The sequence below is a fragment of the Suillus subalutaceus genome (assembly GCF_016647625.1).
Source record: "Suillus subalutaceus strain FC151 chromosome Unknown DFJ58scaffold_4, whole genome shotgun sequence".
NCBI classification, from domain to species: domain Eukaryota; kingdom Fungi; phylum Basidiomycota; class Agaricomycetes; order Boletales; family Suillaceae; genus Suillus; species Suillus subalutaceus.
In genome coordinates, this window is record NW_024540253.1 from 1 (window position 1) to 23,194 (window position 23,194).

Genomic DNA, 23,194 nt, shown 5'->3' on the forward strand with positions numbered 1-23,194 from the left:
GCGTGATATTTCAGGCTCCATGTGAGCCGTCGAGGCAGAGTCTACGTGGAAGGACCCAGCCGGTAAAGCAAGGGCTGATGAGATACTGGCTGAGTGATCCTTCAGCGTAAGGACGAATGGAGGTGGTATGGTAGACTCGTCAGTTGGGTCTGGCAGGGAGGGCACCGGGTTAGCGGCGGTTGTGGCAGGGGAGGAAGGACGAGGTGCTGACTTTGGAGTTTTGTCGTCCTTAGAGAGCCGTGCGCGACACTGTACCCAGACATGGCCGGCCTTTTGACAATGGCCGCACTTAGGTCGCCATCCTACTATCCACCCATCTCCTTTTGTCTCATCAAAACCTTTCGGCGGGACACGATCGCTGGTCTTGGGGTTGGAGGAGTTTCCTCCTCGATGTCCAGACAGCATGGCCACATGGTCACTGCCACTGGTTCCAGCGCGGTGTAATTCCTGAGTCTTCAGGCGGTTGACGACATCGCTGAAGTCCAGCGAAGTATCGCTGTTGACGAGGGTTTGACGAAGGGGGTCGTAGTAGTCAGGTAGGGTGCGCAACAGGACGTGCACGAAGATCGCGTCCGGGATCTTGTACTCGTCCTTTGCCGCAGTTGTAACGACACTGGAAGTGGAGGGTGCGACTGCTGTGGTGACAGAGAGAGCTGCAAGGTCGGATTTTAGCACGGTGAGGGTTTGCATAGTTTGGGCGATGGAGGAACTATCATGCGCCTTGGGAATGGTGAACAGGCGGTCCAGGTATTGATTGAATCGAATAGCCTTTTGGGGAAGGTACTTCTTTTCTAGAGCAATCCACGCCATGTGCGGGTCATCTATATCGCGGAGGTGGACGAAGTCCTGCGCATCAATCGCCGTGGACATAGCGCTGAGGGCGAGAAGTCGGCGTTGTTTATAGACTTGTACTCGTTCAGCGTGTTTCTCTGCGCGAATGATGTTTTGATCCACGTCCGTGAGTGTGGCTGGGGGGGATGGCTCCTTCTCGTCGCCGTTGACATATGGCCATAGCCCAATGCCGCCGGACCACATTTTAAAGCCAGTGGCCCATTGAGAATAGTTGGATCCGTCGAGGGTGAGCTTCTCATGCGGATATCGTTCAGTTTTGGGAAGGGAGTCCGAAGACGACATGGTAACGTCAGAGCCGAGTATTATCGGCGGGAATGAGAGATTTTGAGGAGAAGATGGCGCTACCCTTTAGGCAGGGCTCATAACCTGTTAGAGAGCGAGAACTAAGGTAACGCGAGTCTCAGTCAATGGAAGAAAGACTAGTTCATGTATGCTAACCTAAGGTAACGCGAGTCTGTAGGGCGCTAGTAAGTATCATGTATAGTATAATGTGAATGGTATACGCACCTCAGTCAATGGAAGAAAGACTGAGGTGCGGGTGTAGCGTCTAGCCATCCTTAAGTAGCAAAGAGAAAAATGGTCAGTAACTAGGGTGGATGACAGTCAGTAACAGTGGCAGCTAAGGTACATAGAACTGGAACCGTTAGATATATCTATCTGGAACCGGCTCAGTGCTCTGACGGATCACCTCTCAACAAAATTGCTTAAACCACTCAAAATTTGCCCGAGCAGAACAGATACCTAGTAGACTACAAATATTATGAATAAAAGGTTTAGGAGGACATTTAGCAATAAATATGAAAAGGTTTAGGAATACTACTACTATTACTACTGCATGGAAAGGTTTAGGTAGCTAACTTCAAGTTGGGCTCTAAGTCTCTAACAGGGAGGATTAGAACGAGGATACTCTGCGACAAGGTGTAGTAGAACGTCTCCCATGCGAAGGTCTAACCGACACGGAGGTGGCCAAATAAGGAAAGGTTTAGGTCCGCGTGAGTAATTTACGAGAGGTTGGCCGTAAGGTCAAGTCGACATTGACAACGACATTTTAGAATTGAGCAGCACTTAACTAATTTACAGAAGGTGGGAGTCGGGGACCTAATTCATAAACAATGACACACTAAGGAACACATAAGACAAGAAAATGTCCCCACTGCTAAAATAGCGACTACAGATCCTCCTCTTGAAAGAACTCTCGGATGATTTGTCCAAAGATAGTGACGGCTTTCTTGAGGTCGGCGAACTTCGGGATCAAGGCGTTAACAAGCACTCGGGTGCATTAGATTTGAAACACTTACCTCGGCATTGCTGAAACTGACACGGAAGTGACCGGAGTCGTTGTTGTGAGAGTCCTCGGCTATCGCATTGGCTGCGAATATCCATCCTGGTCCAAACAACACTCCGTTCTCTGCTAACTTCGTCCATAATTTTGTTTCCAAGGTATCTTCGTCTCCCGGGGCGAATGAGGGATGTTGGTCAAGATGAAGTTTCATCTCAACAGATGAAGCTCAGAATGGACACGACATGCAAGCAAACCGACCTACCCATACGAACATTCCCGCGACTGGGGGAACGAAGCTAAACATTGTGCGATCCCGGGCCGAATATTTCTCAGTCATACTGGTGCTCTTCTTGACTTTGGATGATGCTTGGTACACGGTGCAGCCTTCCCAGACGCCTGCAACTGCTGGAACCGCATGCAAATGGAACTCCTCTGCAAGACAGTCAATAAAGAAATCGCGGCGTTGCTGATACTCTGTTCGCAAACCTGATGGGATTTGCGTCATTGGTGATTCAAATAGGTGGATACAGTTACGCACCCCTGAGCCAGCGGATGTAACCATCGTAGGTCCAATGCATCAATATCTTCGTTACAACGGCCTGCAAAATTGATGTCAACCGCGACTACTCGACGAGGCGCCATCACAAATACCTGTCCGAAGCCACACGGAGCCTGAGTTGATGTTTCTCCCTGCCTTTCTAACCTCTCTGCAAAGGCAGGATTGCACGTGAACCATCCTAGTCGACTACCAGGAGCAATGGTCTGCCAAATGAACGTTCAACCTGATGGGAGTATAGAGACGTAGATTTCATGCCTTACCTTGGAAAAGGTATCGAGACGGATCACGCGTCCCTGGTAGTCGAAACTAAACCGAATTGTCAGATGAAATAATGTAAAAAATGAAGGGCTCATACTATAAGAAGCTAGGGGTCAGAGTGGAGATATATCGCTTAGATTCGTCGGCTGACGGTTTTCCAGAAGGCGTTGCACCAGGGAACCTGTCGTCTTTAGATGTGTACGTTCCCAGTTGAAGAAAATAATATGGATCGTCTTCGACAATTATTACGTCTAAGCGCAACTCATTTAGCTAGCCGGTTTAGTTGTTCTCTCAAAACAGTATGCTGACCGTATTTGACACAGATATCATAGATCTGTTTCTTACGAGCGACGCTCATCGTCTGCATGCATCAATCTTGAGAATGCATTCCCAAGCCGATCTGCAAAGAAGTATGCTTACCGAGCCACTCGGGTTCTGTCCGACAGGTACGATATACATGACATGAGGCCTGGGAAAGGTTCAGGTACGGGCGAAATTCTGCATTGTAATCCATCTTGCCTTGGCATCTGACGTGAAACTGGGTCCCATTGCGACAGCAAGTTCTCGAGGTCATCGCTCTTCATGCCCAATCCATCCATGGCCACAGGTACAGGCTTGATATTGAAAGGGACCATTGATGCCACGGCGGAAGGATAAGTCCACTCTTCGCATAGTACACACCCTCGCCAGGGTTGCACAGTGTCGTAACCGCTCTCGACCACCTAAATGATCATCGTCACAACAAAGATTATAACATAACTGAACTGGCGCACCCGTCAGTATTACCAGTGTCGATAAGGACGGCCCAATCCTCAAAAGCGGGACGATAGACCTCGGAAATGAACTGTTTCAAGAAATCTTGTAACTGTGCCATTCCGATTGCTTGGCCGTATTGAAGAGAGGTGGCTAGGTTGATTTCCCCTGTAACGACAGGGTACTTGGGAATGGTGACAGCCTGAGTCTTCTCCTTGGTTGCATCGTGGCTACCGAATAACTTCCACAGCCATGACAAAGAGGTAGACGGCTCGGTCGGAGAGAGAGCAAATGATTCTGGTACCAAAACGTTTGCAGAAATGTCAGAGACAGGGAAATACGCAGGACTAGGCAAGCCTGCCAAGTCAAATTAGATATATTCAAATTAAAAGACGAGATGTGCAAACCTCCTGCGAGGGATAGAATTCCTGGCTGTGCGAAGTACTTCATGACCCCCTTCAATGGAGAGATTGTCCTAGCCTTTGATAGCTCGGAAAGGTGGTGAGAGAGATCAATAGACTTTGTGCCATGCTTCTCGATACTCATGATAGCAGGATAACAGTCAGCGCAGGACTGGTGTGGTCTAAAGTGAGGACGAGTCTGCTGCGACCGTCAGGGTTGCGATAAGCCCGACATTATAACGATAGCGAGCTATACTTAAGTGAGAGTAGTATGTTGTAGTAAGCAGGACTAGTTCCCACATGTGCACGAGGTACTTACCTACTAATACTTGTACTGAGAGTCCCTATTGGGGACTCTGAGTACAAGTTATTTCTTCCGGTGTTACGAAGTTCCGATTTAAAATGTCTAGCGAATCGGTAATCAGCCTCAGGAGTCAGGCGAGTGCCGTGCGACTCGACAAACTGCGGGCAAGCCTGGCAGCGAATATGCCCTAAGCTGACATTAATGCTACGTAGCTCAAAAAAGAGCTGGTTTCACCTGTTCGTTTTGTCCACTAGATGTCAGGCAAAAGATGAAACACGATGAAACAGGCACAGTCACGTACGGTAGGACGGCATGGATTGTGTGAGTTCGGAAGATCTCTCAAACCCTTAGTCACACTGGCATACGGTGCCGAAAAGCCGATCAGACAAGCTTGTCGCGACGTCGCTACCGCAAAACATGGACTACGGTTGGCCTACGGACACTGAGGACAGGTCAGAACATATCGGCTGGCAGTCAACTGGTGGGCCCTCCTGTCATGGTGGGTCTGCAGCAGTGGTCATAGTCTCCCCTAGCCTCTACTAGTAGACACTGGACAGTGACCGATAGGACAGCCTGAGGAAATCAGTTGATCGCTTCTATAAAGGGCCGCAGCGACTGGTCGACCGCTAGTCACATTAATGTCAAACAAATTATGGTCCAGTTGTCCTGTATTTCTTTTTATATGCTAGCTCAACTGCAGCTGGTGTGAGTTTGCGCAACTTAGGCGTCTTTAAGCGTGCTCAGTCTCACGTTCACGTGCGCCTTTAATTTACGTCGAATTTACCAAAACACAATATACGTAGGCTTTGTACCAGTGGCCCAGGGCGTGTGTGGAGTTAGACGTGGTCTATCCAACTGTAAAATGTAGGCAGCTAATTATGTGCGTGTCCAGATGGATCAAGGCATAGTCATGAAGCATAAAGCATAGACTTGGCATTTCTGATGTATGAAAACGGGATTGCGGCATGAAACCTGAGAACGTCATCATCGATCTTCCTCCCATACGCTGAACCGTGCTTAGGTCGCTCGATACGCCGTTTCTTGTGGGGGCGGGGAAGGGTGTCAGAAAAGAAGGATGATGATTCTGCGTAGACCATTAGTCTAGAAACACAAAATACCATCAAGTTAAGCGAAAGCCTACCTGAACGGATATCCCTCAGCGCCCATACAAGAAGCGCGATGCGCGAGCGCGCGAAGGTCGGCTACCCGCTGGAAGGTCAAGACTACAAGGTGGACTTGTCAATATGATAAGATCGTGGTGTGTACAGCATTGCCAACCTTAATGTTGACTATTCGTCAGGTGAGAACTGTGGGTCCTAAGGAGAGAATAGGCTTGCGCATCCGTGCTTTTATAAGAACCGGTTGCATATGTAACCCTAGATCTCGAGACAGGGCAACAACATGAGGGAGGCATTTGTTGCTATCGATAAGATGGCGTGAATGTTTCAAAACATGTGTGCCCGCCAAAATAGGCCAGATCGCATTTGGGAGTTTGCTCAATAAATGGCCAGAATTCTGGTTGGTTTGGTTGATTTGGGGTACTATCCCGCAAGGATGAGCACCCCGGATCGATCCAATCAGTTTGACCTACTGACAAGAGCGCGAAAATCAACCTCAGCCGTTCATTTTAAGAGGCGATCGTGCCGCACTGAACGTGTTGCCGCATCTGTTGATGGTGACCCATTAGGAAGCAGGTGACTCGGAGACGAGAGAAGCCATTCGCAGAGCCTCGAGAAATCTGGCGGATTCAGATTAAGTACGAGGTTAGGTCGCGCCACAGGGTCCACTGGGGTTACTGACTGCTTCAGGGCAGGTTGCAAATACGCGGGTTACGAAATTGATCTTTAACGCTCATATTGAACCAGTTCCTCATCGTCACCCTCGTCCTCGTCAAAGTAAGGTGGGAAGAGAAGTTTAGTGGTTCGCTGGAAGAGGGAAGTGTTGAGGTGCGAATGCATTTGCTCTCTTCAATAATTTCATCTTATTCTTCGATTCTATTCAGAAGGATCTGAGACTGTAGATATGGCGTATCAGTTTTCCAGGAAGGGATGCTTCAAGTGCGGAAACTGCAAGTTCTTCCTGCGTCATCGCTCATCTTTCATACAATCTAATATTGTTCCAGTGGGTCACATTGCTGAAAATTGCTCTTCTGAGCAGCGCCTCTGCTACAATTGTCGTCAACCTGGCCATGAGTCTTCAGCTTGTCCGTCGCCTCGTACCGTTGCTGCAAAGCAGTGTTACTCCTGTGGTGGTGTTGGTCATATTCAGGCAGAATGTCCCAATTTGAGGGTTCAAAGCGGAAATCAAAAGTGCTACGTACGTTTACAGCTTGTCGAGAGCGCTGTTACTTGATGCCCTGTTGAACCTACCACATATCAGAATTGCGGTCGGTTTGGACACATTGCTCGCGTTTGTCCGAGTGGGGCTACTGGAGTGTCAGGGACCGGGACCGGGGCCGGGTTTGCTTCTCGTGCACCTCCCCCGGGACGTGCTCTGAATACATCTACACTTCCTCCAGTGAAATGCTACCGATGTGGAGGACCCAATCATATGGCAAGGTGAAGAGTCTCAAAACTATCGCGAATTGACACTAAAAATGCTTAGGGACTGTCTTGCCGCTCCGGGCTCGACCTTGGCCGACGGAACATCTGGAGCGACCAAGAGCAAAACTTGTTACAAGTGTTCACAAGAGGGGCATGTGCGTCTCATCTGTCTTTTTCCTTTCTTTTTTCAGTGCTTGATATGTTCCCTCGAAGATCGCAAGGGACTGCCCAGAGAATGAGTTGTTTGCGACATAAATTGTCTCGTTGTGCAATTCTTGGAGGTATTAAGAGATCGTCTACTCCCTCTTCCGTATATGTGTGCGGTGTTTATTTTGCAGTTAACTTATCTCGACATTTTTTTATCTCCGCAACCTTAGGATATGACTTCTTGATCTGCATGAGCACAGGTTAAGATCGGGGCGAAAGCTATCAATTACTTCGAAGCAACTGACGAGCATTTGGGCAGTGGGCACACTAGTGCTAATCTACCATGCGGCACAAGGGATGAATTGATGATCGACAACGGGATACCCTTTGGAGCGCCACGGGTCGAGGTATCATAATAGAAAAAAGGTGCAAAAGAGGCCAAATTCTGGAAGGTGACCGCTGATCATACACGTGAACCCAACGAGTCATCACATACATTGAGCTCGTTGTCATATGTTGAAACGATGTATGCGTATTCTTCGCGACACTGCCTTCGCACGCCGTACCAATGAGCTGCTCCCACAGAAACAAATACAGTAAGATCCTCGAGCGAGTGAGCGAGAATTCAAAGATCAGTGAGATCAAACCGGATATCGATCAACCCCTTTCCCTGTGCGCTTAGCGATTAGAACGTGGACCGCTTCTGAACTGATAATAGAGCGTCATAACTTCCGACATGGTCTAGAAAGGTCCAACTGATTATTAGATAGAAGTAACATCTGACAAGTTAACAAGATGGATTATACCTTGCTCCCCGACGACACGCTGGTCAACGCTGGGGTCCGAGTTGGCGCTGCGAAACTGGCAGCTGCTAGCCGTCGCATTGGGAAGAAACTAACTATTCAGAAACATGAGAAACCACGGTGGCACCCAATGTTACGGCATCAAAGTTCCATCCGAGGTCGTTTACTGGTGTTTCATCGATCATCACTGTTCACTTGATGCTGCGACTCGTGCGACTGCGATGTTTATACGTTACCGGTCGCAAGGCCTCTCATCAGAGAGGCTTCTTCACCCTTCCAAACTTCTCGCCCTTCTCGCCCTCATCACCCAACTCTGATGAACAGCCACCAACACAAACTTACCATGAACGCAAGATTTTTCCGTATGTTATCCCCGACGATCATATCCACATTCTTTGGGACTGATCAGTGCCCCAAGTTACGGACGCATAGATCTATACAACTTAGTTGCAGATGTTGGTTCATATCCCAGTTTCGTGCCATATTGCACTGGTTCAACAATCTTGGAACGACGTGTGGGCCAGGATGGTGTGGTCACGATGGACGCGGAGTTAATGGTCGGTTTCTTGGCATTTAAAGAGAGTTATGTTAGCAGGGTGACATGTCGACCTTATGAATCCGTCCAGGTCAGTTTGTCTCATCATTCTGGTGGAGTGCAGTCACCATTTCTTGAAATTATAGGCCGAAGCATCGAGCTCAACCCCTCTCTTCAAGACCCTTCAAACAACATGGCGCTTCCAACCAGCTTCGTCAATATCCCCTCACCTTTCCAGTGGTCTACCGCTCCATGGTGATGCCGGGAACTTCGTACCCGTGGATAGCCATTCTCCTGATGCCGGACCCACTCTTGTCACACTGGATATCGCCTTCGCATTTGAAAACCCGTTGCACTCTGCTCTCTCTGCCAATTTTTTTGGAAAGGTGTCTACGCTGATGGTGCAAGCCTTTGAAGAACGCTGTCTGGCTGTGTACGGATCCGGGACTAAGTAATCTACAGACGTGCAATAAAAATATATGTTAAAAATGCAAGGGGATCAATATCTGCCATGATGGAATGTACAATTTGGTATGTGTGAGTGGAAGTGAGAATTATGCGATCAGATCTTCCCGTGATAGGCTGCTGATACCCTAGATGTACGATTGATCAATGAACCTAAGGCAATAAGAAGCCCTGCGACGCTCGAGCGCATGACAGGCCTGGACTATGATGCACATGTCAGTTCGGTTGGATCGGCAACTAGTCACGACGCACGATGAACGGATACGGGCTCAAAGTGGTTCGTGTTCAACAAAAATTGTTGCTAGAGGCCGAATGCAGGAAAGTCAGGAGCCTTAACCCTTTTCGCTACATCGTTGTCAGCTTTGATCCTCTCCGGCACGTCCAGCTTTCCAGTCTCCTCTATTGGCTTTTCATATTTCTTGGTCTGTTGTAAAACCACAGAACCTACGGTCCCGCGAGCCCTCCTTCTAGCTTCTTTCTCTCCCGGTTTCCAGAGGATTTTTTCTATCGGAGGTTCAGGGTAGTTATTTATCTTGGTCTTGTAGTCCGGTGTCAACCTCCAGTGCCAGATATTGGACATAGGCATATTTAAGTCGCTCGTAATTTCTGTCTTGCCATATGCCTTAGACACGATAGACATATCGCGAGTGCCGTCTTCATGAAGTTTTCCTCGTTTTATGTGCACCTTCTCGATTTCCTGGGCCATCGCCATTTCTTCGAGGACTGTCTTCTTCAGGTATCTGTGCACTTGTTAAATTTTTCGTTCAGATGCCAAGAACATACTCACTTTACTGAACGAATTGCGTGATCTATTTTAGGAGGGAGAGGCACAGCTTTAGCGGGTTTAGACCTGCCTCCATGGTTGCGAAGGCCGGTAGGGATCGGCTTCCCTGCTGGTATGTCTGTAGTTACATCTGGGAACTCCTCGTGTACTCTTTCGTAAATCTCGTGCATCTTGAGCCCAAGTTCACGATGAGGAGCTGAGGCAAGTATTTTGCGTACGATGCTTCGAGCTTCTGGCGTGCTAAAGTTGACCCAGGTTTTCAGTTGGTGGTTGATCATGTCCCCGAACCATACGTGGCAAGCTTTGCCCTGGTAATTTTCAGCAGCTGAAAGACGTCAAGCTTAAGGGCGGAATTAGATAAATGGGTTAGGTGCGGTTGTACCACTGCGGATTGTGACCAAGCTTCCGAACGGCTAGGGGGATGATCAGAGTACAGACTCCGGCAAGGTACTTAGAAGTTACAACTTTGAAGATTCACACGGGGTTGATAACTCTCCGACGAATCGGACCCCTGAAGGTCTGCTGTGATATTAATGGACGACAATGGACTCGTCAAGACTTCCGGAGTCCCATATATTCTCTCAAGGGCGTATCACACCCATGCATTGGTTCACTGTTATTATGCTACCAAGGCTGTTGGTTCAGGCTCAGTTTTTTTGTACAGGTTTCAGGACTTTTGTAAATTGAAAGGTTGGCTGTGTACATATGATGGTATTGTGACGGGTGTGACAACATTTTGGGATGGTTGAAAGCGCAGCAGTTGCAACGCTGGTCACCATCAGGGTTGCAACTTGCAACCCTGAAAGTTTCATGAAGAAGATAAATTTTCAAAAGTATCGGCCAAATTTTCTGCAGGTGGGTAGCATCGGAATAAAAGGTGGGATTTGGAGCCCTTCGGCTCCCATAGTGTCCGCTGAGCATGCGCCCGTGAATGAATGAAGGACCCTGGACACCTCGAGATGGCTCGCAAGCAACCATCAAATATAAATATAAATCAATATCTTTGGCAAGTTTTTGAGCTATCTAGCAGCTGGTTTTCTATGGATTTATTACAGTCGATAGTTGGGTGCAGGCATTCAAGTAGGGTTGACCGATTTTTGGAAGTCGAGTGCCTGAGGCTGACGGAGAGGGCTGGGTGGGGTGTTTGGGGTCCAAAGAAGCTGTGTATATCATCGCCTGCATTTCCCTTTTTTGACCAGTACAAAACCGTTGCTGCCTTGTGTTCATTTACAACCCTCAACATTTGCCTCTCTCCATTCTGCCCCTTCAACTATTCGGGCATCGTCCAAGGCATCCTCAAGCTCTTGTTTACAGCGTACTTCACCTGGTGTGATACAGTATGACGTCCCCGAGGCCCCGTAATGATCAGTTATCCGGCGACCCATTTGCAGATCGACCACGCCAGACCCACTTCCAGGAGCCTGCGCCTCATTATAATAGCGCGTCTGGCTCGCCCTTCGATAGTACTACGAACCTACCCCGCGAGTTCGGTGCTAATTATGTAGACGAAGACTATGCTGAAAAGCTTCCGCTCACTGGAGGTGATGACTATAATCCTGGCGGCTTTTATCCACCCGGGTAAGTCGAATTAATATCTCGATTATTCGGCGCTTCTCTTAAACTTCTTTTCTTCATTAAATTTTTACTCATAAATCATTTCTCCATAGACCAGTCGACCCTTCAGCCTATGGGGACCCGTATGCTCGCCCTATGTCTACTACGTCATCCTCGACAAATGGCGTAGACACTGCTTGGAGGCGTCGTCAGACCATTAAACGTGGTGTGACCCGCAAAGTCAAGCTCACAAAGGGTAACTTCATCACGGAATACCCGGTCCCAACGCCAGTACATAGCGCCATTGAAGCAAAATATGCCGCCACCAATACCACTGAATTCTCGTAAGTTACTTCATAAGTCAATATGAAACTGAATCGAACTCATGCGGACATCTCCCAGCCACATGCGATACAGCGCAGCAACATGTGACCCGGACGATTTCACAGAGGCCAATGGCTGGTCTTTGAGAACCAAGATCTATGGTCGGCAAACTGACCTCCTCATCGCCGTTACATCCTATAACGAAGACAAAACACTTTATGCGAGAACACTTCATGGCGTCATGATGAACATTCGCGACATTTGCAAGACCAAGCAGTCCAAGTACTGGCGGCGAGCGGCTGAAGAAGGCATGCCTGGCTGGCAAAGAATCACAGTTGCCCTTATTGTCGATGGACTCGAGCCCATGGACAAGAGCGTATTGGATATCCTGGCCACCGTCGGCGTCTACCAAGATGGTGTCATGAAGAAACAAGTTGACGGTAAAGACACTGTCGCACATATCTTCGAGGTTTGCACCAGTCATTCAATTGTCATTGGCTATATCGCTTATATCTCGACTATAGTATACCACTCAATTGTCGGTTGATGCCAAGCCCCAGCTTGTGCTTCCTCATGAGAACGATCCCAACAATTTAGTACCCGTGCAGATCATTTTCGTCCTCAAGGCCAAGAATCAGAAGAAGATCAATTCACATCGGTGGTTGTTTAATGCCATCGGTAAAATTTTGGAGGTGAGGCGAATCGCAAGCACACGTTCGTTTAACTGGAACCTTTTTAGCCTCAATATTGCGTGCTCATTGACGCTGGTACCAAACCTGGACACAAATCCATCTATTACCTTTGGGAAGCATTCTATAACGATGCTCATCTTGGTGGATGCTGCGGTGAAATTCACGCCATGATTGAGGGTGGCAGGAAGCTCCTCAACCCTCTGGTTGCTGCCCAGAACTTTGAGTACAAAATGTCTAACATTCTTGGTATGTCATTCGTCCAGATCTTGCATACTGTTATCTTATTACATGACAGACAAGCCACTTGAAAGTAGTTTCGGCTATGTATCAGTGCTTCCTGGTGCTTTCTCCGCGTACCGTTTCCGGGCGATCTTGGGTCGGCCACTAGAACAATATTTCCACGGTGACCACTCGTTGGCTGACCGTCTTGGTCCCAAGGGTATCTACGGCATGAACATTTTTACCAAGAACATGTTCTTGGCTGAGGATCGTATCTTGTGTTTCGAGCTCGTTGCCAAGGCTGGTGATAGGTGGACGTTGACGTATGTCAAACCCTCAAAGGCCGAGACAGATGTGCCAGAATCCGCCGTCGAGTTGATTGGTCAACGTCGTCGATGGTTGAATGGTTCATTCGCTGCTTCAGTTGTGAGTATCCACCACGTTGTTGAATACAAGTTTGTCTGATTATTTTCCTTCAGTACGCTCTGGTCAATTTCTTCCAACTCTACCGCTCTGGTCATGGCATCGTTCGCATGTTCTTCTTCCACATTCAAGCTTTTGTACGTCTTATCATTTCTGGTTTGTATTCTGTTGCTGACTCGGGTGACAGTACAACATCTTCTCATTGTTGTTCTCGTGGTTTGCATTGGCGAACATTTGGTTAACGTTCAGCATCATCATCGACTTGCTCCCCACGCAAGGCATCATTATTTTCGGCACTGCGGACGTCGTATGTAATCAATCATTGCGCTCGAAAGATTGACACTAAGCATAGGCTCGCAGACGTACTGGGTGAACTCGGCTTTCAAATGGATCTACCTTGCCTTCCTCGGGCTGCAGTTTGTGCTGGCTCTTGGTAACAGACCGAAGGGTGAACGGACGGCATATGCAATCACACTATGGTTTGTACAAGTCAGAGTCTTTACCCTACTCAAGCTGACTTATGCACAGGGTCTACGCCTTCTTGGCCGTTTACCTTCTCGTGTGTTCGTTCTGGCTAACCGGCAAGGCATTCGCTGTAAGTTTTACTGTTCTCGGGTCCTTGCGTAGACTGTCCTGACGATGCACGTTTATGGTAGAACATTCCCAGCGAGCTGAAGAACAAGACGATATCTCAAGTCATTCTGACCTTTTTTTCGCCCCCTGTTGGTGCTTTGATTGCTGCGATGGTCTCCACTTTCGGTATGTGATGCCTCGTATTTTGTAGTGATTCTTTGGCTTATTCATGAGATAGGCATCTACCTCGTTGCATCGTTCCTCTATGTGAGCTGCTTCTCTGTTTGAAATGGTACTGTCTGACCTCGTGTTTCAGCGGGATCCTTGGCACATCTTCTCCAGTTTCTTCCAATACCTGTGCTTAGCTCCAAGTTTCACGAATGTGCTCAACGTTTATGCATTCTGTAACTTGCACGATGTGCGTCGCCCTTCATTATTTAGAATTCAGCTTTAGTTGACAACAATGGTTTCAGGTGTCCTGGGGTACAAAGGGCAGTGACAAGGCAGAAGCTTTGCCATCAATCTCGTCGTCTAAGACCAAAGACGCGGACTCTCCTGTTGTCGAGGATACGCACCGCATCCAAGAAGATGTGGATGCTGCATTCAAAGAGACCGTCACTCGCGCAGTGACCAAGATCGATGTCAAGGAAGCCGTTGAGAAGCCGACGATGGATGATCAAAACAAGACGTTCCGTACGCGTCTCGTTGCCTGCTGGATGCTCTCGAACGCTACACTGGCAATTGCCATTGAGAACATCAACGGTCTCACGAATCCTACTGATGCGGTAGTGGAAGCGGCGGAGCTGCAGACGAAGCAAAACATTTATTTTGCTGTTATCCTGTACTCCACATTCTTTCTTGCAGCTGTGCGGTTTACCGGGGTGAGTTATTCTAGCCGTATCTTTGTCGCAACGTCACTCACGCATTGTTTCAGTGCTTGATCTACTGGTTCAGACGCAATCTTTTCAGATGCTGCAGGAGGAATTGAACAGTTCTCTTTTTTTGTGTTTGGTAAACAGAATTTATTTTGTGCATGGACTTGACGAAAACAGCTATCATCTACTCTCCTTTCGTATCCCTCTCCGTATCATGCAGCTGGACAATCTGAACTTCATGAGTATCATCTTACACTACTCGGGTTGACGCCTCGCTCGTTTTTATTCACTTAGCCTATCTTTGTCTGCGCCAGTAGTTGATGGTTACTCAATGAATGAATTAATGAAGTGGGGGTTTAATCTCAATTTGAGCAAGGAATGCATGTAATACAAAGCTACGAGTACATCCCAGAAAATTCATCTCGACTTTCCCGTTGCTGGGCAGATGGACGACCACCTATCGCCATCGAGGGGACGCCCAGGATGGGCAGCAAGCCTGCGCCGCCAGATTCTCTGGCAACCATCGAGCTCTCAACAATCCACTCAGTAAAATCATCTGGCAGAGAAGTCTCTCCCGTCTCACGCTGGTCAGTATCACCCGCGCCGGTCGTTAGGAAAGCCCTGCGACAAGTGGGGCAAGACTTGCGCTAGGAAGTGGCGTAAATGGAAGCTGTCAAGTACAAAGCTTGTTAACTTACACCGTCTCGTATCCATTTCGTGATACTAATCTCGCTTTATCAGTAACGTCATTCAAATGAAGGATGTCCACTCAACTCTCTTCGGCAGAACATATGCCCGCATGTTTCCTGGAGCCTAGTCACGCCTAGTTCCTCTACTGGATGCGCGGGGGAGTCCATCACGAGTGCCATTTCCTCTTCAGCCAGGATGGCCAAGAATGTATTAAAACATATGGGGCAAACTGATTCTGTTGCGCCTATCTAGTTTGGGAACGTATGACGTATGAACGAACTCGCCAGAATGTCCCAAGTCTTTAAGCTCGGTTTCTGAGATCTTAGGGAGACTTGTAATGAGTTCTTGTATCCGTTTATGAGAGGGATGGTGAGATCTGCCTAGGGAGTCTTGTTCAAGCATTGCACGTAAACCTGCAACATTCATAGAAAACTGAGGAGGTTCCATGGTCACCTCGTTTACAACTAGAAGGGAGATGGGAAACGAATGCAATCAATGTATTCGTATAATAAGGCATACATACTAGCCGCGACGCGTAACACTACAGCAAAGCGTGGGAACATTCTACAACCTCCTACAACATCGCTAGACTCTACACAGGCAAGCAAGATTTATCGACACAGACAAGAGCATAATACAACAAACGACGTGAGGTTATCATGGAGGTGCGAGACTGGGCCAACTGCGTTCTGTCTTAGAAGGGATTCTCGTCTTCTTCCATCAGTACTTCTGAAGACGTGTCTTTTGTAGGTTCTGTGTCGCCTTGACTGTGATCTTCTTGCTCTGATGAATGTGACTCTTTAGGTGGGAAGAGGGTACCCATGGGTTTCGCGCCCCTGCATCACAGATTGCATCAGGACTGAGTACAAAGGTCCACGGGGATAGGTAATACGTACTTAGTGAAGTGTTTCTGCTTCGCAGCATTCAGCTTCTGCGTGACGGGTGTCATCAGGTTGTCCGTCGGTGAGACAAACTTGGGATTGCTGGAAAGAACGCGTGAATAAGGTCAACATCTGCCACTGATCTACGAGGCGTTCGTGAACCCACTTGCTCTTCGCCATCTTTTTGGCTAAGAGGGCTTTCATGCCCATTCCAGGTATAGTGTTATTGGTACCGTTTGCGACATGTCCAAGCGGTGCTTGTGGGACGACGATGTGAGCGGCTTGCGAGGGATTGTGCATTGGCTGAATGGGAGCAGAGACAGGAGAGTCTGTAGGCGTAGATGTGGCAGACATTTTGATGATTGATTTCAAAGTAGGAGCAGAAAGGACTTATGAAAGACAAAGCAGTGACTAGTGTCAAATAGTTGAAGTCGAAGTCGAATCCCTTTGACCACTTGGTCGCGTTCGAAAATCAACTGGACGCGTGACTGCACGTGACTTTATCATCACGTGCCATCTGTGGACTTGGGAAGGTCAAATGCGGCATGCCATATTCATCACAAATACCTCTCAGCTTACTGGTAGCGAATCTCCAAATACTCTCACCCATAACATTATTTTATACCAGGAGCAGTCCATCCCTCGGACTTCCAGGACAATTAAGTCAATCTCCGACCCTCATAGAAATCTCGCAGGCTGTACTGACCGGCAGTGCGCCAAGCCACATGATATAGTTTGTAACTGCGTAGGGCCAATACTTCCTAAATTCAACCAAGTGATAGTTATCTGGCTTCGCTGGCTGTAGTACGGGTGTGGTGGCGTTACTTCCACGGCCATTTATTTCCACATATGTTGTGCACAGGCTCTTCTAGGAGGGGCGCTCAAGCCCCTGGCTTGTGAATTGCTATTCTTTGTCACAGGAAGTCGTGAAACCCGATCACACGGTGGAGGTTGGAGCTGGTCGACAATGTCGCGTCCTCCCACGTGCCATATTGCGTGTCACATCTCTTATTTCGTGGTCTCATTGAACCTCTGGATACCGTTTCCATGTGATAGATCTTCAGGCAAGAGAGGAAGTCCCCTCTCATGCTGTACTGGTGAGTAATTGAACCAGTAGGGATCATTTGTCCTTGTCAAACCTTACACTTGTGGCTAGCTCAATTTAGTGCTTGTCTCCCGGTCTGCGCCACTGAATGGACTTTTTCCCAAGGTCTCTTACGTCCTGTTGTTTGGATTGCCGATGCGGCGCACAAGCTCCTCCCCTGGGCTTCACATAGCAAATCCGTCATCGCCAGCAGTCCGAATAGTTGGTATTTTGCCTTCTCGAGCATTCTGATTTCCCTCTAGTGCCACGACATTTCGTTGTATGTACTCCGGACCAAGCGACGTAATGTTCAGGGCATCAGTACGTGATTCCTGCGTTACGACAGGCATCTTCAATGTCTGTTATCTTCGCGCCCAACGGCCATCAAACAATCAATCGCATATTTTGACGGCGCATCTCTCCTACGGTTTTGTCCTTACCCTAGGCAAAAGATATTTTCCCTGAGCGGCAGTCATCAAAAATGTCAATCACAATCCGGAAAAGACCGCTGGCGTGCAAGTGCTGGCCACACTACGGAGGCTGTAGATAGTAAATTACTCATTGCTATCTGCATTTGCCTGACAATGGTTGTAAGAAATGATGTAGTTGCCGAGAGATTCGGGCCGTTTCCAGCGGATCACAAGACCCAGGAGAAAGCCATGTGGGCTCTTCGGTGAGAGCAGTGACGATAGCCCGACGGTTAAGAAGCGAAGCGAGGTGCTATTACTCTCTGTATTAGATGGGCGAGACCTTCGACGTGGATGTCTCGTGGACAGTGTTCCTGAAAAATGTACATTACAAGTTGCGGTCCGTAACCTGAGCTGTAACGAGTAAGACCCCGTATACAATATGGTACTAGTACAGGAGTTCCTGCCTTTTCCTGCCATGGAGAATCCAATTACCTCTATCGTATTTATATAAACCTAGCCTTCAGCTACCGGGAGGAAGGCCCACTCGAGTTTCCGAGACTTACGACCAAAGCTAGCGCTCGCTGACGAAGTCTTGTCACCTACGGCTAAACTTGGGGTCACAGTTCCACATTGCCACAACTGTTTACATTTTTTGGTCTTTTCATCGTGTTCGCCTTCTTCGTCTATCTCTTCCACTTCTCTCGTTTATTTCATATACAATATCTTGTTAATATGGCTGCCAACACTTTGAGAAAGAGAAAAATCGCAGTTCTAGGTTCCCGTTCAGTTGGTATGTTGATCTTATTCTCGACGTCATGATACTCACCCGCTACTCTCGCAACAGGCAAATCTTCTCTTGTCATACAGTTCATCGAGAACCATTTTGTCGATGCATACTATCCAACCATCGAAAACACCTTTTCGAAAGGCGTAGCTTATAGAGGCGTGGAATATGACTGTGACATCATTGACACCGCTGGCCAGGTGTGCATTCTCATACATCATTGCATATCCACATTAATTTACATTGACAGGACGAGTACTCGATTCTCAGTTCTAAACATGCAATTGGTATTCACGGCTACGTCCTCGTATACTCAGTCGCCTCAAGACGATCTTTTGACATGATCAAAATCGTATACGACAAAATCGTTGATTTTTGTGGCAAAAACGATATCCCATGTGTAATCGTCGGCGCTAAAACTGATTTACAGTCGAGGTAGGTTATCATTCTTCTTTGTGCTTGGCCGTTCCACACTTGTGCTTTTTGTCAATGCTCTATTTTCATGCCTTACAGTCCCAATAGCAGACAGGTGGCTCCAAATGAAGGGGAAGAGTTGGCAAAACTCAACAACGCTGCTTGGGTTGAGACTAGCGCAAAGAATAATGTCAACGTTGGTAAGGAATTATCACACTTCTCAATATATATCTTATTCACGCGGCCTCATCACAGGCAAAGTCTTCGAGCTATGTCTTGCGGAGATTGAGAAGCGATCACCGTCTAGCAAAACGGATCAGCCAGAAGCAAGCAGGTGTCTCATTATGTGATAGACGCGACTCGGCCATCTCTGGTCACCTGTCTGTCATGCTCTCCGGTTACCCAGTCTCCCTTCATACCCTAAGCCGCTCGTTTTCCCTTGCACAAATATTTCCCTCCGTTCCCTAGGAGTTCTTCATTTTATCCGATTTTTCCATCGGATTAGACTGTTCTTTTATAGTCCACTACATTGGTCAATGTCTCGCTGCGACTTGTACAGTGTGTAAAATAATGCTTTCCTGGGGTCTCTCTGCCTGGTTTTCAACAGTACTAGTGTCTTCCCTGGTGGTTCATAATTCGTATTCATATTTACACAATTTGTCCATTCCGTAAGGTGCTTTGCTCCTATATTCGGTAGGTCGATTGGATTTAATTCTCATCTTGTTATACGTAAGTGTATATCGATATGAATACATGGTGACCTTATCATTTACGCCGTGCCATCGCCAAGGAAGCGGGCCTTCACATCTCTACCCTTCAACCCAACGGCCTTTACAATCTGGGGATCTCCTGGAACCAGATCGATGGCCTGGTCGCTCCACTCCACGTCCTCGCCTTCAGCATCTAGAATAATTCCTTTTATAGGTTTTTGAGTAGAGAGTTCGACGGATTCGCCGTCGCTCCCGGTTTTGACAGAAAACCCCAGATCTTTGATGGCGGGAAAGTTGATAAATTTAAAAGGTTCTGGCCTATAACAGTGTCAGGATACATAAACCCAGAAAACCTCATACGTCCTCACCAATTGGAATACCTGCCGAGGACAGTTCCAGATGCGTCGAGGAGACGTGCTGAGACGATGATCGCACGTGGAACTTCGCTCTGCTTTGTGCGCATTGGTTGACCGGGAAGGTCGCCCGAGTATAGTTCAGTGCTGGCATTGGGAGCGAGTACAATATCCTTGGAGAACTGCTCCGTCCAGGAGGAGCAAAGGTCGAAGCAAGTGACTTCGAGTTTGGCCTTCTTCTCTGATAGAGTGCCGTTCGTGCCCCAGACCTCAAGAACTGTTGTAATTGTGAACTGGGCAGCTGACAAGTCATTCGCAAATGTTTTCTTTTCCTTGCGCGTCATCCCGACCGTGTACTGACGCAATTCACGTGAGATGGCAAAATACGCTGGTTTGGGACGCATAAAGTAATCGACAATGGCCCACGACGTGGTTGGCCAGCAGTCATTGATCTAGTTACCGTTAACTTGAGAACCCGACGTTTGTCCGATGACTCACCTGCCATACAAGAGCACCAGCGGTGTGCTCCCGACCCTTTCCACGCCAATTTCTCCGCCAGAGTCGGTAAGCAGATGCAAGCGTCTCAGCTTGCATGATTTGTGTGTAATACACATAACTAAACAGGAGTCAATTGAATCACACTAAACCCGTGATGACGGCCGCTAACCTGTCCATGTCGAAGGCATGCTTGAAGTTTTCCACGAGGTAAAGCTAGAAAAAGAGGGTAGTGAAGTTCTGAATGTCATAATATATGCTATCATACTTCCAACCGGCGTTCGAAGCCATCGGCCTTATTATGGTTATTGTTGACGCTGAGGGGACCTTCGGCATGACGTATGGTGAAGTACAATTTGCTTACCGAGATTGAGGATGTCGCTCTGACTTGTCGCCAGCAAGCCAATAATCAACTGTGCGAATGTTTGGGTATCCCTCCCTGGCGAAGCATGAGTGTTCGTAAGTGCCAGCAGGGTCAAAACCGCTCACATTCCGAATTCAGATACGAAGCGACCGGCGAGTAAATCCCAATTGTGCCACGGTTCTTGAGACCCATGCCATACATTCCCTGAAGACATATTGGAATAACAACATATATCACCGAATCTTTCACGTACACTGGTGAAGGTCCCCTAGTGTTTTATCTGTGGTCACTGTACCCGGGGCACTGTAAGGAGAACTGCGGTGGTAGTGGATATCGCAGAATTTTTGAACGATGGATGGCAGTGTCCGCTCATATATGTGCCGAGCAGGAAACTTGGTCTTCCGGAAGTCCGAAGTTTCGTCAGAGTAATCCACGATATTTATTGATTCTGCAAGTTGGTAATCCTCATTGTTTCCGGCTGTAAAAAAGTTAAGAGTGAGAAACACTTGACAAAAGTTTTTATTTACCGAAGATAACAATAGATGGGTGGTGTCTCAATCGCTTGACGTTTTGTTCCGCTTCAAGTTCGATAAGCTTTAGGAAAGAATCATATGCCGGATACTAGAATACCTTTGAGCCTGGACTAACAGTGCAACAACAGCAACTTACTTGACCGCAGCCGAACATAAAGTCTTGCCAGACAAGAACTGCAATAGGATTTAAATAAGCGGACTGCCGAGTTGAACAAAGCCCTACTTCCAAGTTCTAATGGAAGGAAGGTTATGAATCAAATGCGCGAGGGCTAAGAGGATAGCGCTCACCATCGCAAATATCGTAAAAAATATCGTATTCATAGATGCCCCCTCCCCAGACACGAACCATATTCTGATTACCATTCACGAGCAGTTGAAGCCATGCACGATACCTTCCCGGAGTAAGGCTGTAGTAAATTTGGTCAATAAGATGCTTTGATAAAGGTAGCGCCATACTAACGTAGTAAGAAAAGAGTCGGCAGGAATCCAGTTAGAACCTATAGACATAGTTTCACTTATACATTCCCTCAAGAAAGAGGCATTGTTTACCACCACAAAAAATCCTGATGTTGTTGACTTCGAACAAGAAAGTCAGACCTTCCTGATCAACAAGAGGCTCCTGGACAACTCGAACACGGCGGAACGATACCCTCTGAGTTTTCGTGTCCAGAGTGTTTCCTTCCTGTTGAACTATGCGTTAGGCCACGCCGCAGTGTACTATATGAGGAAGGATCGCACTCACCGAGTCAGAAATGATTACCTCGACTGTATACAGAGGTTGCTTGCCAAATCCAACTGGATACCACAATTCGAGCACTCCGGACGAGAAGCGGAACTCAGCGCGGGCACTCCCAGAATCGACTTTTATATTGCTCTCTGCAAGGATCACAGAATTCTGTGCATTTTTCAGCGCCACAGATGCCAACCCGCTGGGGGCCTTCTCAGACAGCGTCAAGTCAACAGTGATTCCTACGTCCAGAGCCTCCGACACATCACTTCTTACGTCAACATCCGTGAGGTAGACGTTGTACGTGTGAAGGGTGATAGGCTTCCAAGGGCCAATGGTCATCAAAACTGGCCCCCAGTCCCAACCATAACTTTGGTGCACATCGACAGCCTTCCCATTAAGATCAACAGCAATACTCACTTGTATTGTGCCTTGCGTACATGCAAGCGACTGGAATCGCCATTCCAAAGATGCAACTTCCCGTGAGCTTGCTCCAGTTCCCTCCCCTAACCAGCTAACGTTCAGCCGCAGCAAGTGTTTAAAATATTGAATTAGCTCACCTTCAGGAACGCACTCGAGAAACTTATAACGAGCTCATTGGCACCCAGTTTCAAGTATTGCTTTACAGGTGCTCTGTATGCGATAAACTGATTTTTCGTGCTGAGTAACAATAAATATTAGAGGAGGAGACGGAGACAGATCGAAGCGCGCTGACTCCAAAATTTTATGCCCATTCTATGTCAAAGTATCGTTTTAGCACCCGGGTTGGCATCATGTGGGGGTGACAAAATTTATGTAACGCACAAACTCCACGCTTGCGAATGTATCAAGACCGTCGAACACGAGGTCAACATTGACGGCCGCAAGTTCTTTCGCAGAAACTTCAAAGATGTTCTTGAAAGTCCAGTCGGACTCTCCGACCCCTAGTAGTTATACACCTCAGTCAGCCCCTGAGACACAATTAAGACCAGCATCATGATGGCGCACATTGAACCTCCCATTCATTGAGACCCAGAAACTGTGGAATAAGCCGAGTCTAAGTTAGTCGATGTGATATTTATCATGATTGGACACACTGGATCTGGAATACGCTCTGCCTTCAGAAGTTCGACGTGTACCGTGGTTGGGAACTGCGATACCGCCAACCATTCGCCGTTCTTCGTGCCACGTCCGCCGCCTACTTGGGTGAAAGACCAATGTTGTGTCAAAGATCTGGTGATGCTCATGGTCATGGTGGGAGTAGTAGTAACGAGAGGGATTGACTCTCTATGATGGAGCAGCTATAAATCCTGGGACATGGGGACAATCGAGAATCGAGATCACCTGTATCTTAATCCTAAACATCATAGTTCACGGCATGGGGATCATATATTACCGATATTTCTCCGAGTAGACACCGTAAG

The 23,194-nt window shown here is 47.7% G+C and overlaps 9 protein-coding genes across 9 annotated transcripts; 4 read left to right on the plus strand and 5 right to left on the minus strand.

Moving 5' to 3' along the window:
* Nucleotides 1-1,865: 1,865 nt before the first annotated feature.
* DFJ58DRAFT_757279 (pyridoxal phosphate-dependent transferase) lies at nt 1,866-4,390 on the minus strand. Its single transcript, XM_041388193.1, has 12 exons — nt 4,112-4,390; nt 3,725-4,061; nt 3,471-3,662; nt 3,372-3,420; nt 3,261-3,312; nt 3,103-3,202; nt 2,954-3,047; nt 2,786-2,896; nt 2,673-2,733; nt 2,397-2,620; nt 2,151-2,345; nt 1,866-2,095 (listed from the first exon to the last, which is right to left on the minus strand). Exons 1-12 carry the CDS (start codon nt 4,248-4,250, stop codon nt 2,021-2,023), a joined length of 1,629 nt encoding a protein of 542 aa, XP_041250102.1. The 5' UTR covers nt 4,251-4,390; the 3' UTR covers nt 1,866-2,020.
* A 2,041-nt stretch (nt 4,391-6,431) lies between these two features.
* Nucleotides 6,432-7,191, plus strand: DFJ58DRAFT_650867 (uncharacterized protein; the record flags this gene model as incomplete). Its single annotated transcript, XM_041381591.1, has 3 exons — nt 6,432-6,725; nt 6,789-6,967; nt 7,014-7,191. 3 exons carry the CDS (start codon nt 6,432-6,434, stop codon nt 7,189-7,191), a joined length of 651 nt encoding a protein of 216 aa, XP_041250103.1.
* A 775-nt stretch (nt 7,192-7,966) lies between these two features.
* Nucleotides 7,967-9,048, plus strand: DFJ58DRAFT_313778 (dehydrase and lipid transport-domain-containing protein). Its single transcript, XM_041379788.1, has 3 exons — nt 7,967-8,264; nt 8,321-8,528; nt 8,584-9,048. Exons 1-3 carry the CDS (start codon nt 8,101-8,103, stop codon nt 8,890-8,892), a joined length of 681 nt encoding a protein of 226 aa, XP_041250104.1. The 5' UTR covers nt 7,967-8,100; the 3' UTR covers nt 8,893-9,048.
* Nucleotides 9,049-9,203: 155 nt separating this feature from the next.
* Nucleotides 9,204-9,964, minus strand: DFJ58DRAFT_650998 (uncharacterized protein; the record flags this gene model as incomplete). The annotated part of the gene is made up of 2 exons (XM_041381599.1): nt 9,204-9,642; nt 9,690-9,964. The coding sequence occupies 2 exons, from the start codon at nt 9,962-9,964 to the stop codon at nt 9,204-9,206; spliced, it is 714 nt and encodes a 237-aa protein (XP_041250105.1).
* A 936-nt stretch (nt 9,965-10,900) lies between these two features.
* On the plus strand, nt 10,901-14,699 carry DFJ58DRAFT_757297 (glycosyltransferase family 2 protein). The gene is made up of 15 exons (XM_041388194.1): nt 10,901-11,264; nt 11,354-11,584; nt 11,643-12,033; nt 12,089-12,256; nt 12,304-12,502; nt 12,552-12,901; nt 12,955-13,035; nt 13,086-13,205; nt 13,259-13,377; nt 13,427-13,493; nt 13,555-13,657; nt 13,710-13,738; nt 13,788-13,889; nt 13,945-14,352; nt 14,406-14,699. The coding sequence occupies exons 1-15, from the start codon at nt 11,026-11,028 to the stop codon at nt 14,457-14,459; spliced, it is 2,661 nt and encodes an 886-aa protein (XP_041250106.1). The 5' UTR covers nt 10,901-11,025; the 3' UTR covers nt 14,460-14,699.
* On the minus strand, nt 14,700-15,537 carry DFJ58DRAFT_741131 (uncharacterized protein). The gene is made up of 4 exons (XM_041387130.1): nt 15,321-15,537; nt 15,121-15,271; nt 15,045-15,069; nt 14,700-14,993 (listed from the first exon to the last, which is right to left on the minus strand). Exons 1-4 carry the CDS (start codon nt 15,481-15,483, stop codon nt 14,742-14,744), a joined length of 591 nt encoding a protein of 196 aa, XP_041250107.1. The 5' UTR covers nt 15,484-15,537; the 3' UTR covers nt 14,700-14,741.
* A 1-nt stretch (nt 15,538) lies between these two features.
* On the minus strand, nt 15,539-16,422 carry DFJ58DRAFT_675661 (uncharacterized protein). The gene is made up of 3 exons (XM_041383103.1): nt 16,084-16,422; nt 15,933-16,019; nt 15,539-15,872 (listed from the first exon to the last, which is right to left on the minus strand). Exons 1-3 carry the CDS (start codon nt 16,269-16,271, stop codon nt 15,731-15,733), a joined length of 417 nt encoding a protein of 138 aa, XP_041250108.1. The 5' UTR covers nt 16,272-16,422; the 3' UTR covers nt 15,539-15,730.
* A 1,421-nt stretch (nt 16,423-17,843) lies between these two features.
* Nucleotides 17,844-19,265, plus strand: DFJ58DRAFT_757305 (small GTPase superfamily). The gene is made up of 5 exons (XM_041388195.1): nt 17,844-18,201; nt 18,256-18,395; nt 18,446-18,630; nt 18,718-18,809; nt 18,865-19,265. The coding sequence occupies exons 1-5, from the start codon at nt 18,144-18,146 to the stop codon at nt 18,957-18,959; spliced, it is 570 nt and encodes a 189-aa protein (XP_041250109.1). The 5' UTR covers nt 17,844-18,143; the 3' UTR covers nt 18,960-19,265.
* On the minus strand, nt 19,183-23,137 carry DFJ58DRAFT_757309 (glycoside hydrolase family 2 protein). Its single transcript, XM_041388196.1, has 21 exons — nt 22,868-23,137; nt 22,779-22,809; nt 22,596-22,714; nt 22,507-22,526; nt 22,352-22,451; nt 22,212-22,297; nt 21,807-22,161; nt 21,614-21,746; nt 21,525-21,561; nt 21,353-21,471; nt 21,311-21,313; nt 21,201-21,244; nt 21,059-21,152; nt 20,785-21,009; nt 20,657-20,735; nt 20,532-20,606; nt 20,436-20,484; nt 20,340-20,383; nt 20,171-20,288; nt 19,688-20,124; nt 19,183-19,637 (listed from the first exon to the last, which is right to left on the minus strand). The coding sequence occupies exons 1-21, from the start codon at nt 23,021-23,023 to the stop codon at nt 19,379-19,381; spliced, it is 2,583 nt and encodes an 860-aa protein (XP_041250110.1). The 5' UTR covers nt 23,024-23,137; the 3' UTR covers nt 19,183-19,378.
* Between the last annotated feature and the right edge of the window lie 57 nt (nt 23,138-23,194).

Excerpts from the sequence above, each read along its gene's own strand:
- DFJ58DRAFT_313778 (XM_041379788.1), top strand. The coding sequence starts at position 8,101 with ATGCTGCGACTCGTGCGACTGCGATGTTTATACGTTACCGGTCGCAAG. Across the intron at positions 8,265-8,320 it reads CATGAACGCAAGATTTTTCC|TTACGGACGCATAGATCTAT; the intron begins GTATGTTATCCC and ends CAGTGCCCCAAG. Across the intron at positions 8,529-8,583 it reads GACCTTATGAATCCGTCCAG|GCCGAAGCATCGAGCTCAAC; the intron begins GTCAGTTTGTCT and ends TTGAAATTATAG.
- DFJ58DRAFT_757305 (XM_041388195.1), top strand. The coding sequence starts at position 18,144 with ATGGCTGCCAACACTTTGAGAAAGAGAAAAATCGCAGTTCTAGGTTCC. Across the intron at positions 18,202-18,255 it reads TCTAGGTTCCCGTTCAGTTG|GCAAATCTTCTCTTGTCATA; the intron begins GTATGTTGATCT and ends CTCTCGCAACAG. Across the intron at positions 18,631-18,717 it reads AAAACTGATTTACAGTCGAG|CAGACAGGTGGCTCCAAATG; the intron begins GTAGGTTATCAT and ends CAGTCCCAATAG.
- DFJ58DRAFT_757309 (XM_041388196.1), bottom strand. The coding sequence starts at position 23,023 with ATGACCATGAGCATCACCAGATCTTTGACACAACATTGGTCTTTCACC. Across the intron at positions 20,736-20,784 it reads ACTAGGGGACCTTCACCAGT|GGAATGTATGGCATGGGTCT; the intron begins GTACGTGAAAGA and ends ATATGTCTTCAG. Across the intron at positions 20,384-20,435 it reads GCTTCGAACGCCGGTTGGAA|CTTTACCTCGTGGAAAACTT; the intron begins GTATGATAGCAT and ends CTCTTTTTCTAG.
- DFJ58DRAFT_757279 (XM_041388193.1), bottom strand. The coding sequence starts at position 4,250 with ATGAGTATCGAGAAGCATGGCACAAAGTCTATTGATCTCTCTCACCAC. Across the intron at positions 3,421-3,470 it reads GTTTCACGTCAGATGCCAAG|GCCTCATGTCATGTATATCG; the intron begins GCAAGATGGATT and ends AACCTTTCCCAG. Across the intron at positions 3,313-3,371 it reads GACAGAACCCGAGTGGCTCG|ACGATGAGCGTCGCTCGTAA; the intron begins GTAAGCATACTT and ends TGATGCATGCAG.
- DFJ58DRAFT_757297 (XM_041388194.1), top strand. The coding sequence starts at position 11,026 with ATGACGTCCCCGAGGCCCCGTAATGATCAGTTATCCGGCGACCCATTT. Across the intron at positions 12,034-12,088 it reads CTGTCGCACATATCTTCGAG|TATACCACTCAATTGTCGGT; the intron begins GTTTGCACCAGT and ends TCTCGACTATAG. Across the intron at positions 13,036-13,085 it reads TCTTCCACATTCAAGCTTTT|TACAACATCTTCTCATTGTT; the intron begins GTACGTCTTATC and ends CTCGGGTGACAG.
- DFJ58DRAFT_675661 (XM_041383103.1), bottom strand. The coding sequence starts at position 16,271 with ATGTCTGCCACATCTACGCCTACAGACTCTCCTGTCTCTGCTCCCATT. Across the intron at positions 16,020-16,083 it reads AAAAAGATGGCGAAGAGCAA|CAATCCCAAGTTTGTCTCAC; the intron begins GTGGGTTCACGA and ends CGTTCTTTCCAG. Across the intron at positions 15,873-15,932 it reads AAGCAGAAACACTTCACTAA|GGGCGCGAAACCCATGGGTA; the intron begins GTACGTATTACC and ends TCTGTGATGCAG.
- DFJ58DRAFT_741131 (XM_041387130.1), bottom strand. The coding sequence starts at position 15,483 with ATGGAACCTCCTCAGTTTTCTATGAATGTTGCAGGTTTACGTGCAATG. Across the intron at positions 15,272-15,320 it reads TAAAGACTTGGGACATTCTG|AATCAGTTTGCCCCATATGT; the intron begins GCGAGTTCGTTC and ends TAGGCGCAACAG. Across the intron at positions 15,070-15,120 it reads CATATGTTCTGCCGAAGAGA|TATCACGAAATGGATACGAG; the intron begins GTTGAGTGGACA and ends AAGCGAGATTAG.